The sequence below is a fragment of the Aphelocoma coerulescens genome, chromosome 31, assembly GCF_041296385.1.
Source record: "Aphelocoma coerulescens isolate FSJ_1873_10779 chromosome 31, UR_Acoe_1.0, whole genome shotgun sequence".
Taxonomy (NCBI): domain Eukaryota; kingdom Metazoa; phylum Chordata; class Aves; order Passeriformes; family Corvidae; genus Aphelocoma; species Aphelocoma coerulescens.
In genome coordinates, this window is record NC_091044.1 from 2,014,020 (window position 1) to 2,026,512 (window position 12,493).

At 63.6% G+C, this 12,493-nt stretch overlaps 2 protein-coding genes across 4 annotated transcripts; both read right to left on the bottom strand.

Annotated features, from left to right (window-relative positions):
- Nucleotides 1–399: 399 nt before the first annotated feature.
- Nucleotides 400–5,221, bottom strand: STX5 (syntaxin 5). Its single transcript, XM_068998095.1, has 11 exons — nt 5,113–5,221; nt 4,750–4,939; nt 4,207–4,280; nt 3,857–3,912; nt 3,057–3,127; nt 2,851–2,967; nt 2,694–2,750; nt 1,952–2,027; nt 1,767–1,867; nt 1,538–1,659; nt 400–659 (listed from the first exon to the last, which is right to left on the bottom strand). The coding sequence occupies exons 2-11, from the start codon at nt 4,918–4,920 to the stop codon at nt 500–502; spliced, it is 1,005 nt and encodes a 334-aa protein (XP_068854196.1). The 5' UTR covers nt 4,921–4,939; nt 5,113–5,221; the 3' UTR covers nt 400–499.
- Nucleotides 5,222–5,627: 406 nt separating this feature from the next.
- On the bottom strand, nt 5,628–11,918 carry NAA40 (N-alpha-acetyltransferase 40, NatD catalytic subunit). Of its 3 annotated transcripts, none has more exons than XR_011146807.1 (10): nt 11,831–11,918; nt 10,307–10,402; nt 10,148–10,200; nt 9,383–9,478; nt 8,635–8,793; nt 8,468–8,551; nt 7,575–7,652; nt 7,441–7,489; nt 5,994–6,618; nt 5,628–5,883 (listed from the first exon to the last, which is right to left on the bottom strand). XR_011146807.1 is itself a non-coding variant. In XM_068998094.1 (8 exons), exons 1-8 carry the CDS (start codon nt 11,834–11,836, stop codon nt 6,483–6,485), a joined length of 708 nt encoding a protein of 235 aa, XP_068854195.1. In that variant the 5' UTR covers nt 11,837–11,918; the 3' UTR covers nt 6,423–6,482. The 3 variants fall into 3 exon arrangements, 1 of the variants encoding a protein (XP_068854195.1); XR_011146808.1 differs by lacking the exon at nt 11,831–11,918 and adding an exon at nt 11,659–11,746; XM_068998094.1 differs by lacking the exons at nt 5,628–5,883; nt 7,441–7,489 and having other exon boundaries at nt 6,423–6,618.
- Between the last annotated feature and the right edge of the window lie 575 nt (nt 11,919–12,493).

Sequence of the window (12,493 nt, forward strand, 5' to 3'; positions counted from 1 at the left end):
CCAGAGGGACCCCAATCAGTTTAATGGGGTCCACAGCCCCCCACGCTGGGGGTCCCGAGGCTTTCGTGGGGGGGCTGAAGCCCCCAGGGGGTCCCAGAACCCCCCCGCCGTTTCTGACCAGCTCCACCCCCCCCCCCTTCCTGGGGGTCCCGGGGCCTTCACGGGGCTCCTGCAGCCCCCCCAAGGCCAATGGGGTTCACAGGCCCCCCACCCTGGGGGGTCTCACAGCTTTAACTGGGGTCTCCACCCCCCAAGGGGGTCCCCCCCTCCCCAACCCCCTTTCGGGGGTCCCAGGGCTTTCCTGGGGGTCCCCAGCCCCCTTTTGGGGGTCCCATGGTCCGTAGGGGGGGTCCCCGCAGCATTCCCGGGATTCCCAACCCCCCCCGAGGGCGGGGGACCCCCAGGAGAGGGGAAAAGGAGGGGGGGGGGGGTCCCGGCCCCGTGTCCGAGCCCCGCAGGGCTGAGTCCGAGTGGAAAAACGGGGGGAAAAGGAGGAATTTCAGGCCAGGAAGACGACGAAGACGATGAAGAAGATGATGAGGATGAGGAAGATCTTCACCATCAGCCACCGGTTGGACGTGACCGACTGGAAATATTTGAGGATCTCCCCGTGCGCCGCCTCCACGTTGAGCTGAGCGTCCTCCACGCTGGAGTCGATCCTGGGGGGAAAGATGGGGGTCAGGAGGGGGGAAATGGGGGGGGAAATTGGGGAAATTGTGGGAAAAGTGGGGGGAAAAATGGGGGGGAATGAGGGAAAAAGTGGGGGGAAATTGTGGGAAAAATTGGGGAAAAGTGGGGGGAAGTGGGGGGAAAAGTTAGTGGAAAATTGTGGGAAAAATGGGAGAAAATTGTGGTAAAATGGGGAGGGATGGGGGAGAAAATGTGGGGGAAAAATGGGGGAAAAGTGGGTGGAAAATTGTGGGAAAAATGGGAGAAAATTGTGGAAAAATGGGGAGAAAATGGGGGAGAAATTGGGGGAAAAATGGGGGGAAAGTGGGGAAAAATGGATGAAAAATTGCGGAAAATTGTGGGAAAATGAAGGGAAAAATGGGGAGGAATGGGGGAAAATGGGGGAGAAAATCGGGGAAAAATGGGGAGAAAGAGAAAAAATAAGGGTGAAAGGAGGAAGAAAATGGAGGAGAAAGAGAAAATAGGGAGGGAATGGGGGAAAAATGGGGAAAATTGGGGGGAGAAAAGGGGAAAAATTGGGGCGAAGAAGGGCAGAAAGGAGGGGGGAAATGGAGAGGAAAAGGGGGAAAACCTGACAAAAAATGGGGGGAAAAATGAGAGGAAGAAGGGGAAAAAAAGAGGGAGAAAGGGGAAAGATGAGGGAAGAGAAGAAATTAAAGGAGAGTGAGCAGAAATAACGGGGAGAGGCAAAAACAGGGAAAAGGGGAGCTGGGAAAAAAGGGAAAAAAAGGAGGAAAAACTGGAAAAAGAGGGGAAAAGGGGGGAAAAAACGGGGAGGGGAGGGAGGAAGGAAACAAAGGGTTCAGGGGGGGTCTCAGGGAAGGGAAACTGGGGGGATTGGAGGCACCTCTGGATCGTCTCCTCCTGCTCCTTGACCATGTGTGCGAGCTGCTGGAAGATGGAGCCCAGCTCCACGATGGTGGACTCGATGTTCTGCATCGTGTCCGCCCGGCTCTGGATGTAGGAATCCTGTGGGGCAGCCCAGGGTGGGTTTGGGGCTCACAGAGATCCTTTAAAGCTCTTTTTTTTTGGGGGGGGTTTTTGCTTGTTTTGGTTTTTTTTTTTTCCCTGCCCACCTGCTCGTCCAGGAGCTGGAGCTGCTGGCTGGTCCTGCTGTCCATCTCGATGGCCACGGCCCCGGAGCGCTGGGGCTCGTCCTGGAGCACGGCTGGGCTGCCTGGGGGGGTCAGGGGGGAGTGAGGAGAGGAGCCCCCCCCCCCCCCCAAATTGCCCCTCTCCCAGCCCGAATCCTGGCGCTCACCGAGGTTGTTGGCGGCCAGGGCGGAGATGGGGGCGCGGGAGAAATGTTCCCGACGGCTCCGCTGCTGCTTCAGGTTCTGGGGGGGGGAAAGGGGAGAAATGGGGAGAAAATGGGAGGGAAAGGGGGAAAAAAATCGGGGGGAAATGGGGAAAAAAATGGGGGGAGAAAGAAGGAAAAAAGGGAGAAAAATGGAGGGAGGAGAGGGGAGAAGAATATTGAGAATGGGGGGGAAGAAGGGAAAAAATGGGGGAGAAGGGGGGGAGAAGAGGGGGAAAAGGAGGGGAAAAAATGGGGGAGAAGGGGAGGAGAAGAGGGGAAAAAATGGGGAAAAAATGGGGGAGAAGGGGAGGAGAAGAGGGGAAAAAATGGGAGAAAAAGGGGAAAAAATGGGGGAAAAAGAGGGGAAAAAATGGGGGAGAATGGGGGAAAAAATGGGGGAGAAGAAAGGAAAAAGAAAGAAAGAGAGGGAAATGGGGGGGAAAAGCAGCAAATAAAAGGAGTTGGAGGAAGAGCAGAAAAAGGGGTGAGACAAAAATGGAAAAAGGAAAAAAAAGAGAGAAAAACCAAGAAAAAGCAAAAGAGGGAAGGGAGGAAAAACGGAAAAAACAAAAAGCACCAAGGCAGAAAAACAAAAGGCGGAAAAAACAAAAGAAAAAAGGAGAAAAAGAAGCAAAATCAGACCAAAAAAAACCCAGAAAGGAAAGAAAGGAGAGAAGAGCGGGGCCGGGGCCGCAGCGCTCACCTCCGTCCGCACCTCCAGCACCGACTTGAAGTCGTTGGACATCGAGGCCAGTTTGGACTGGGGAGGGAATGGGGGGGTCAGGAGGGGTGAGGGGGTGGGCAGGGGGTCCCCGTGCCCCCCCAGGACCCCCCCAGGACCCCCCCAGGGCCCGTCCCACCTGCAGTGACACCACCACGCTGTTGGAGTGGCTCTGGACGTGGCGCCCGGCCGGGCCCCCCCGCGCCCGCACCAGCTCCTGCAGCTGGGCAATCTGCTTGTTCAGGCTGCCGATGTCCTGGGGAGGGGGCCAAAAAAGGGTCAGGGGCACCCCAAAAAGCGCTGCCAGCCCCCCCCCCAGGAGGTGCTGCGGGCCCCCTCCCACACCTGTTTGATGATGTAGGTGAGCTCCTCGATCTCCACGGATTTGTCGTCGAACAGCGACTTCCGCTTGGCCACTGCGGGGGGAGGTCAGCGAGCCCCCAGGGCCCCCCAGAACCACCCCCAGACCCCTCCCCAGGACCCCCAGACCCCCCCAGGACGCCCCAGACCCCCCTCAGGATCCCCCAGGACCCTCAGACTCCTCCCAGGACCCCCAGACCCTCCCCCAGGACCCCCAGACTCCTCCCAGGACCCCCAGACTCCTCCCTGGACTCCCCCCCCAGAACCCCCAGACCTCCCCCAGGACACCCAGACCATCCTAGGTCCCCCAGACCCTCCCCCACGACCCCCAGACCCCCCAGACCCCTGCCAGGACTCCCAGACCCCTCCCCAGGACCCCCAGACTTCACCCAGACCTCCCTCAGGACCCCCCTAGGACCCCCGGACCTCCCCCAGACTCCTTCCAGGACCCCCAGACCCTCCCCAGGATCCCCAGACTCCCCCAGGATGCCCAGACCTTTCCTCAGGACCCCCCCCAGGACCCCCAGACTTCACCCAGAGCCCCCAGGACCCCCCCAGGACCCCCAGACCCCTCCCCAGGACTCCGAGACCCCCCCAGGACCCCCAGACTTCACCCAGACCCCCCTTAGGACCCCCAGACCCCTCCCAGACTCCTCCCAGGACCCCCAGACCCCCCCAGGACCCCCAGACCCTTCACGAGGACCCTCCCCAGAACCCCCAGACTTCACCCAGACCCCCCCCAGGACCCCCAGCCCCCCCCAGCCCCCCCCAGACCCCCCACTCACGGATGGTCAGCTTCTCCAGCTTGGCGAAGGTGTTGCTCAAATCCTTCCCGATGCGCCTGGGGGGGAGGGGGGGGGAATGGGGCTGTCAGGGATGGGGGGGTCCCAGAGCCCCCCCCCCAACACCTGGGGACCCCCAAACCCCAATTCCCAGGGACCCCACCCCCCTCCTGTCCCCCCAAACTCCCCCCCGGGGTCCCCACCCCGCTGTTTCTGAGGACTCCAAGCCCCTCCCATCCTCCCCCCCCCCACCTGGAGACCCCAACCCCCATTTCTGGGGACCCCGACCCCCATTTCTGGGGACCCCCAGCCCCTCCCGTCCCCCCCCCGGGACCCCCGAGCCCCCTCCTCACTTGGCCATGAGGCTGAACTCGCTGCGCTGCCGCCCGGGGCCGGGGGCTGCTCTGCCGGGCTGGAGCCCCCCATCCTGGGGGAGGGGGAAAAGGGGGGTCAGGGGGACCCCCGGGGTTGGGGGGCACCCCCAGAGTGAGGGGGGGGGCGGGGGGGAGCAGGGGGAGACAAGGAAGGGGTGAACGGGCTGGGGGGAGGGGGAGGGGAGACAGCGGGACCCCCACTGGGGGTGGGGGGCGTTGGGAGACCCCCAAGTGAGGCTGGGGAGGGGGAAGGGGGGATTTGGGGACCCTCAGAGGGGGAAAGGGGGGGATTTGGGGATCCCTGGAAGGGGGGAAAGGGGGGGATTTGGGGACCTCCGGGGGGGATTTGGGGACCCTCGGAGGGGGGGAGAGGGGGGGGATTTGGGGATCCCTGGAGGGGGAAAGGGGGGAACCCCCAGGTGAGGCCGGGAAGGAGAAATGGGGAGACCCCCGGGGGGCACGGGGGGGTCACGGAGGGGGGGTCACGGGGGTCTCCCCTCCTCCCCGCCCCGCCCCGCCCACCTGCCGGCCCTGGAGCGATTTGCAGGCGAAGAGGAACTCCTGGGTCCTGTCGCGACACGACATGACGTCGGCGGGCGGGGACTCCGGGGGGGGCACGGCCTGAGTCTGGGGGGGCCCCAGGTACACGCCCGGTTCCCGCTGCCTAAGGCCGAGCCGGCGCCGCGCCTGCATCGGGGCTCATCGCCTGCGGCTGCGGGGCCACCGGGGCGGTCACGGCGGGACCCCCGGCCCGGGACCCGCGGGAAGCACCGGGGTACCCCCCGCACACCGGGACCCCCCCCCAGAGCCCCGGGACCCCCCCCGGGACCTCCCGGCCGGGCCGAGGGGGGGTCCCGGCCCCGCCCCGCCCTCGCCGCCCCTCACCGCGGGCTCGGGCCGGGCCGGACGCCGCCACCGGGACCCTCCGGCCGCGCTGACGTCACTGCCACGTCGCTTCCGCCGGAAGTGCCGCCGGGGCCCGGAACAGGAACCCCGGCGCTTCCGGGAGGGAATGGAAAGAGGCCACGCCCCGATGGGCGGGGCTTGGTGGCCACGCCCATAGCGACAGGCCCCGCCCATGGCAACGGGGCCGCGGCTCGGGCAGGCCCGGAACGAAGCGGCCCCGGCCCCAAAACCGGACCCACAGACCCCGCCCCACGGAGCCCCGGTACCGGCGGAGCCCCGCCCCCGATAACAAACCCCGCCCCCGGCAGCAAGCCCCGCCCCGGAGGTGATTTGGGCGGCCTGGATCCGCCCCTAGCAACAGGCCCCGCCCTTAGCAACCCCCCCGACCCCCCTCCCCCGTTAACCGGCGGCTTTTCCCAGTGCCCTCCCCCCGTGACGCCATCGCTGACGTCACACCCGCGTTCCGGTGCGGCGGGACCCGACAGAGAGCGGCAGAGGCGGAATCCGCGGCCTTTATTGGGGCGGGGAGGGACAGGGATGGTCCCGGGGGGGGCTGCGCTCCCCGGTGGTCCCGGCCATTCCCGGTGGTCCCGGCGATTCCCGGTGGTCCCGGCGGGGCTGGTCCCGGAGCGGCGGCGGGCGGGCCCGCGGGCTTCACTCCCGTTTCTTGTAGTCGTCGAAGTGCGCGAGCACCCAGGCGGCGGGGCCGAGGCAGGAGATGAACATGGCCACGAAGCCCACGGCGCTCTCCTGTGGGCACAGCGCCGTTACCGCCGCCGCCGCCGCCGCCTCCCGCCCCGCCAAGGTCACCACCCCGGGCTGGCGGCCCCGCGCCCGCCCCGCGCCCGCCCCGCGCTCACCGCCAGGCCCAGCGGGTGCTGCGGAGGCCCCGAGACGAGGCCGCGCGGGGCCGGGCCGGGCCGGAGCGCGGAGCGCAGGAGGGAGCGGGCGGCGACAGCGGCGATCGGCATGGCGGCGGCGGCGGCGCTCTGACGTCACTTCCGGCGCGCGCTGACGCGTCACGCTCCCTCCCGACGCTGCCGACGTTCCTCTGGCCACGCCCCCTCATTTACATACCCACCCTCGGCCACGCCCCCCCGGCACCACGAGCCTTTTAATTAAAGTTTGCTCATCATTTATTTCCCGCGTACAAAGAAAAATCGCCGCTAAAACAAAGCCAAGGTAAAAAGGAAAAGGCGAAAATCCCCCCGCAGCCGCAGCAGCCGCCGTTTCCCGGCCAGAAGAGGCGCGGAGCGGGGATTTCCTCCCCAATCCGGGGGGTCCCCGGGGGGTTTTTTTGGGTGGGTTTTTTTTTGGGGGGGGGGAGTTTTGGGGAGATTTTGGGGGGCTCAGTGGCAGCAGCCGGCGCAGGGGCCCCCCCCGGGGTGGGGGTCCCCGAACCTGGTGCTGCGGCTCAGGATCTCGTAGGAGGCGTCGTCCCCGCAGCAGCCGGACACGCTGGGGGAGGCGGCGTCCACCTCGAACCTGGGGGGACAGGGGGGCACGAGGGGTCACCCCCGGACCCCCCGGACCCCCCCCCGAGTCACCCCGGACCCCCCCGAGTCACCCCCGACCCCCCCAGTGCCACCCCGGACCCCCCCAGTGCCACCCCCCAAGCGGGCAGGGGGAGGGAAGGAGAGGGGGGGAAAGGCTGGAGGGGGGGGAGCACCCGAAAAAGGTGCCCCAAAAAATGGCAGGAAAGGGCAAATCTTGTCTAAAAAGAGCTTAAAAATGACAGGAAAGGGGAAATCTTCCCCAAAAAGGGCTTAAAAATGCCGGGAAAAGCAAATCTTCCCCAAAAAAGGTGCCCAAAAAATGCCAGAAAAGGGCAAATCTTCCCCAAAAAGGGCTTTAAAATGCCAGAAAAGGGCAAATCTTCCCCAAAAAAGGCTTAAAAATCCCAGAAAAGGGCAAATCTTCCCCAAAAAGAGCTTAGAAATGCCAGAAAAAGGCAAATCTTCCCTAAAAAGGGCTTACAAATCCCAGAGAAAGGCAAATCTTGCCTAAAAAGGTGCCCAAAAAATCCCAGAAAAAGGCAAATCTTCCCTAAAAAGGGCTTAAAAGTCCCAGAAAAAGGCAAATCTTCCCTGAAAAGGGCTTAAAAGTCCTAGAAAAGGTCCAATTTTCCCTAAAAATGGCTTCAAAATCCCAGCAAAATGCAAATCTTCCCCAAAAGGGGCTCTCAAACCCTTCCACAGAGGGGTTTCACCCCCCCTCCTCCAAGCCTGGGTGTCTCCCCCCCCCCCCCCCCAATTTGGGGTCGTGGCGCCGAGGGGGGGTCCCGAGGGGGGGGTCCCGAGCACCCACCTCTGTCGCCGCCCCTGCCCCGCCTGCCCGCGGCGCCCGGCCCCGGCCACTGCAACGACAGTCGTGCCACAGCTGTTACCTCCCGGCGGGGATTTGGGGCCAAATCGGGCGTTTTTGGGGCGGGCAGCACTTACTGCAGCGCCTCGCGGAAGAACTGGTAGGCGCCGTGGTTGTGCTTGAACACGGTCAGCATCACCTTCTTCATCTGCGTGCTGGGGGGCACGGGGGGGGGCGCGGGGGGGCCCCCAGAGCGCTCGGTTTCACCTCGGAAACGGCCCCGCCTCGCCCCCAAACTGCCCCGGTTTTACCTCAAAAACAGCCCCGGTTTCACCCCCAAACTGTCCCAATTTCACCCCCAAACTGCCCTGGTTTTACCTCAAAAACAGCCCCGGTTTCATCCCCAAACTGTCCCAATTTCACCCCCAAACTGCCCTGCTTTTACCTCAAAAACAGCCCCGGTTTCACCCCCAAACTGTCCCAATTTCACCCCCAAACTGCCCTGGTTTTACCTCAAAAACAGCCCCAGTTTCATCCCCAAACTGCCCCAGTTTTACCCCAGAACTGCCCCGGTTTCACCCCAAATACAGCCCAAATTTCACCCCCAAACTGCCCCGGTTTCACCCCCAAACTGTCCCAATTTCACCCCAAACTGCCCCGGTTTCACCCCAGAACTGCCCCGGTTTCACCTCGGAAATGGCCCCGCCTCGCCCCCAAAGTGCCCCGGTTTCATCCCCAAACTGTCCCGGTTTTACCCCAGAACTGCCCCGGTTTTACCCCAAATACAGCCCCAATTTCACCCCCAAACTGCCCCAATTCCACCCCCAAACTGCCCCGGTTTTACCTCAAAACCAGCTCCAATTTCACCCCCAAACTGCTCCAACTCCATCCCCAGCTTCACCCCCCAACCCCCCCCGGTTTCACCCCAAACCGCCACCCCCCAACCCACCCTATTTTACCCCAAACCCCCCCCCAAACCCACCCAATTTTACCCCGACCCCGCCCCGCTGAGCCCCGAGCCCGCTGGCACCTGTTGGCCACGAGCTGCAGGATCTGCAGCAGGAACTTGCCCAGCCCTCGCCGCCGCACTCGGCTCTCCAGCTGCACCTCGTAGCTGCGGGACAGACCCCAGAGAACCTCTCAGGCACCACGAAAAGCCCCAAACCCGGCGGATTTGGCCCCGAACCCGGCGCTCACCAGTACAGGACCTCGTCGCCGCACTCGACGTCGAAGCGGAAGTGGGAGAAGGCCACGGGGCCGGCGCCGGCCTCGCGGGCCAGGAGGTACCAGGCGCGCTCGTCCCGCAGCTCCTCCCGCTTCTCCCGCTCCTTCCAGCCCCACTCGCTCTGCTCGTACCTGCATTGGGGGCAAAGGATGGGATTTGGGGCAAAGAAATGGGGCTGGGGGGAAAAACACGGGGTTTGGGGCAAAAAAAAAAAAAAAAAAAAAAAAAAAGGGGGGTTGGGGTGGAGAAGAAACCCTGGGATTTGGGGGAAATGGTGGCAAGAATGGAGGGGGGAAATCTGAATCACAGGAAATCACCGGGGGGGAAAAAAACGGGGTTTGGGGCAAAAAATAAATGGGGATTTGGGTGGAGAAGAAACCCTGGGATTTGGGGGAAATGGTGGCAAGAATGGAGGGGGGAAATCTGAATCACAGGAAATCACCGGGGGGAAAAGTCAAATCCCAGTGGGAGAATCCACCCATTTTGGGGGAGGGGAATCCATCGATTGCTGGATTCCCCACAGATTTTTTGGGGACAAACCCCAGGATTCTGGGAGCAAAGCCAACCCCCACCGTGGTTCCGGGGACGCGATTCCTCCCTCCCGAGTTCTGGGTGCTGAACGCCCTGGAAATCCTGCCAGCAGAACCTCCTGGGGGGGGGTTGGGATCGGGGGGAGCCGAGGGTGACAGCGGGGTGGTGGCAGGGCCAGGGGACACTCACAGCGTCTGCATGTTGGCCTTGGTCAGCTCGAAGGCCCAGTCCAGGGTGGACGGCTCCAGGCCGGACACGCGGCGGCACTCGATGGACACGTTCAGGCTGCGGGACAGGCCGGAGGGGACACGGTGGTGACACCGGGAACGGGCTGGGGGGCACCGGGAACACACCAGGGATACCGGGAACAACCTCGGGGACACTGGAAATGTGTCAGAGGCACCGGGAATGGCCCTGGGGGACACCGGGAATGGCCCCGGGGGACACCGGGAATGGCCTCAGAGGTCCTGGAAACACCAGGAACCACTTCAGGGACACCAGGAATGGCCTTGGGGACACCGGGAATGGCTCCAGGGAACACCGGGAATGGCCCCGGGGGGACACCGGGAACGGCCTCAGAGGTCCTGGGAACACCAGGAACCACTTCAGGGACACCAGGAATGGCCTTGGGGACACCAGGAATGGCCTCAGAGGTCCTGGAAACACCAGGAACCACTTCAGGGACACCAGGAATGGCCCCGGGGACACTGGGAAGGGCCCGGGGGACACCAGGAATGGCCTTGGGGACACCGGGAATGGCCCTGGGGACACCGGGAACGGCCTCAGAGGTCCTGGAAACACCAGGAACCACTTCAGGGCCACCAGGAATGGCCTTGGGGACACTGGGAAGCACCTGGGAGAGCCCAGGAACAGGCCAGCAGCAGCAGGAACCACCTGAGGGACACCGGGAACGCCGGGAAGCACGTGAGGCACGCCGGGAGCGCCAGCACTCACCCGTTCCTGTCGTACTTCTTGAACACCGGGAAGGCTTCGAGGGGATCTTGGAGCTGGAAGAGACCAAAGAGCGGCCGAGAGCCAGCGGGGCCGTGGCGGGGTTTTCACCGATTCCGGGGGGTTTTTCTCCCGTTTTTTTTTTTTGTTTTCCACACTCACTTTGTTGGCGGCCTCGACCTTGGCGCAGACAGCGGCCATGGCCGCGCGCTCCTCCAGCCGCCGCTGCTTCTTCTCCTTGGCTTTGCTCGACTTCCTCTGGGGGGAGAAACGCACCAAAACCCCGGGAATTCGCACCAAATCCCGGTGATTCCAACCGACACCAAAGCCCCGCCCGCCAGCAATCCCAGAAGTTTTGCCCCCCAAAATTCGCGCTCGTTAAACGCCACCGATGCGGAGGTGTAGGCGAGGAGAGGGGAGGTGTCCCGAAATCTTTGGGGAAAAGGGGCTTTGGGGAGAACGCCAATGTTAAATTTGTCATGTCCGTGTGGGAGTGTTGCTGCTGGGGTGATCCAGTTTGAAGGGGTTTTGCCCCAAAATCTTGGGGGTTTTAGGTGGGACGAGGAGGCGACACCAAGCAGCGGCCACGTGAAATCGCCGCTTTTAGTGTTTTTCCCCGGAATTTGAGGAGTCCGGCAGAAGGAATAAGCCAAATGTGGGTGATTTTACCCCAAAATGAAGGATCCTGCTGGGATCCCTCCAAATCCCCGGGACTGGGACTCCTGAGCTTCAGCTCCACCAAAAGTAAAAGAAGCGCACCCAAAAATGAAGATTTTACAGGAAAAGCAGCAGGCTGGGGAGGGGGACAGGGTGAGTGTCCCCCCAAAATACACCTGTCAGTAGTTTTGGTGGGAATGAAGGTGTTTTTAGGGGGTTGGAGTGGCCACCACCTGCTGCTGGCTGGGATATGGTCACTAAAATGTCCAGGTTTGGGTCATTTTGGGGGGAGAACGTGGAGATTTCCCAGCAGTTGGGGTTCATGGGTGGGTGGGAGATCATGGGAGGTGTCTGGGGGGGGGGGGTACAGCCCCAAACCCAGCTCGGAGACCCCCAAATCCCCTGAACAGCCCCAAATCCCCCTCCAGATCCCCTCTACTCCTGAGCAACCCTCTCCACACAGCCCCGAGACCCCCAAATCCTCTATAATGGCCCCAAACCCACTCAGAAGATCCCACATTTCCTCGTGGGAGCCTCAAATTCCCAGGAAAGGTTCTAAGACCCTCACAGAAGCCCCAACAACCTCAGATAGCCCCCAAACGTCCCAAATTTCCTCATAGCAGCATCCAGACCCCTCGTAGAGACACAAGCATCTTCCTAAGAGCCCCAAACGACCTCAGACAACCCAAAAACCTGACGGAAAGTCCCAGATCTCCACACAGAAGCCCCCAGTCCCCTCAGAGAACCCCAGATCCCCTCATGGAAGCCCTGCATCACCCCAAAGAGCCTCCCCATGCTCTCAGACGGCCCCAAATCCCCTCAGAGGATCCCCGTAAGGCCTCGCGGCGAGTCCCCACCCTCTCAGACGACCCCAAATTCCCTCGCAGAACTCCCGTATCCCTTCGCGGCGACCCTCCACCTTCTCAGGCGGCCCCAAATCCGCTCAGCAGCGCCTCGCAGGCCCCACCCCCGCTCTCTTTCCCCTCCGGTCGAGCCACCTCCCCCCAGGCGCGGCGCGGTCCCGCTCACCCCCATAATGGCGGCAGCGGCGGCTCCTCACGGCGCGGGGGGCGCGGGGGGTCTGAGGGGGCGCGCGCGGGGGGCGCGCTATTTATACGGGGGGGGGGCGGGAGGGGGGGCGGAGCGCGAAGCGCGCGAGCCCGCGGCCGGCGGCCAATGCGCAGGCGCGGAGAGGGAAGGGGCGGGGCGAGAGGGGCAGCGGCGCGGGCGGGGCCTCTGCGCGTGCGCGGGAAGGGAGCGGCGGGCGCGTGGCGGCGGCGCGGGGCGCGAAGGCGGCTCGGCGCTGATTGGCTGAGAGCGGAGCGGGCGGGAGCGCGCGAGGCTCCGCCCCCCGCGCTGAGGGGAGCGGGGCCGCCATGGCGGGACTGGGGGGGCCCGGAGACCGCGGTGCGGCCCTAAAACAGCACAACAGAGCCCGGTACGGCCCCAGGGATCCCGGCACGGCCCCATGGATCCCGGCACGGCCCCACGGATCCCGGCACGGCCCCACGGATCCCGGTACGGTACTAAAACCGGCACAACAGAGCCCGGTACGGCCCCACAGATCCCGGTATGGTCCTAAACCGGCACAACAGAGCCCGGTACGGCCCCACGGATCCCGGTATGGTCCTAAACCGGCACAACAGAGCCCGGTATGGCCCCACGGATCCCGGTACGGCCCCACGGATCCTG

What these genes read in the sequence shown, in the direction of transcription:
- STX5 (XM_068998095.1), bottom strand. Translation starts at nt 4,920, where the DNA reads ATGCAGGCGCGGCGCCGGCTCGGCCTTAGGCAGCGGGAACCGGGCGTG. An exon ending in TGCTGGAGGTGCGGACGGAG is followed by an intron (nt 2,028 to 2,693) that starts GTGAGCGCTGCG and finishes TCCCCCCCCCAG; the next exon opens with AACCTGAAGCAGCAGCGGAG. An exon ending in TCCAGCTCCTGGACGAGCAG is followed by an intron (nt 1,660 to 1,766) that starts GTGGGCAGGGAA and finishes GCTGCCCCACAG; the next exon opens with GATTCCTACATCCAGAGCCG.
- NAA40 (XM_068998094.1), bottom strand. An exon ending in AGGTCGAGGCCGCCAACAAA is followed by an intron (nt 10,201 to 10,306) that starts GTGAGTGTGGAA and finishes GGTCTCTTCCAG; the next exon opens with CTCCAAGATCCCCTCGAAGC. An exon ending in AAGGCCAACATGCAGACGCT is followed by an intron (nt 8,794 to 9,382) that starts GTGAGTGTCCCC and finishes CCCCCAATGCAG; the next exon opens with GTACGAGCAGAGCGAGTGGG.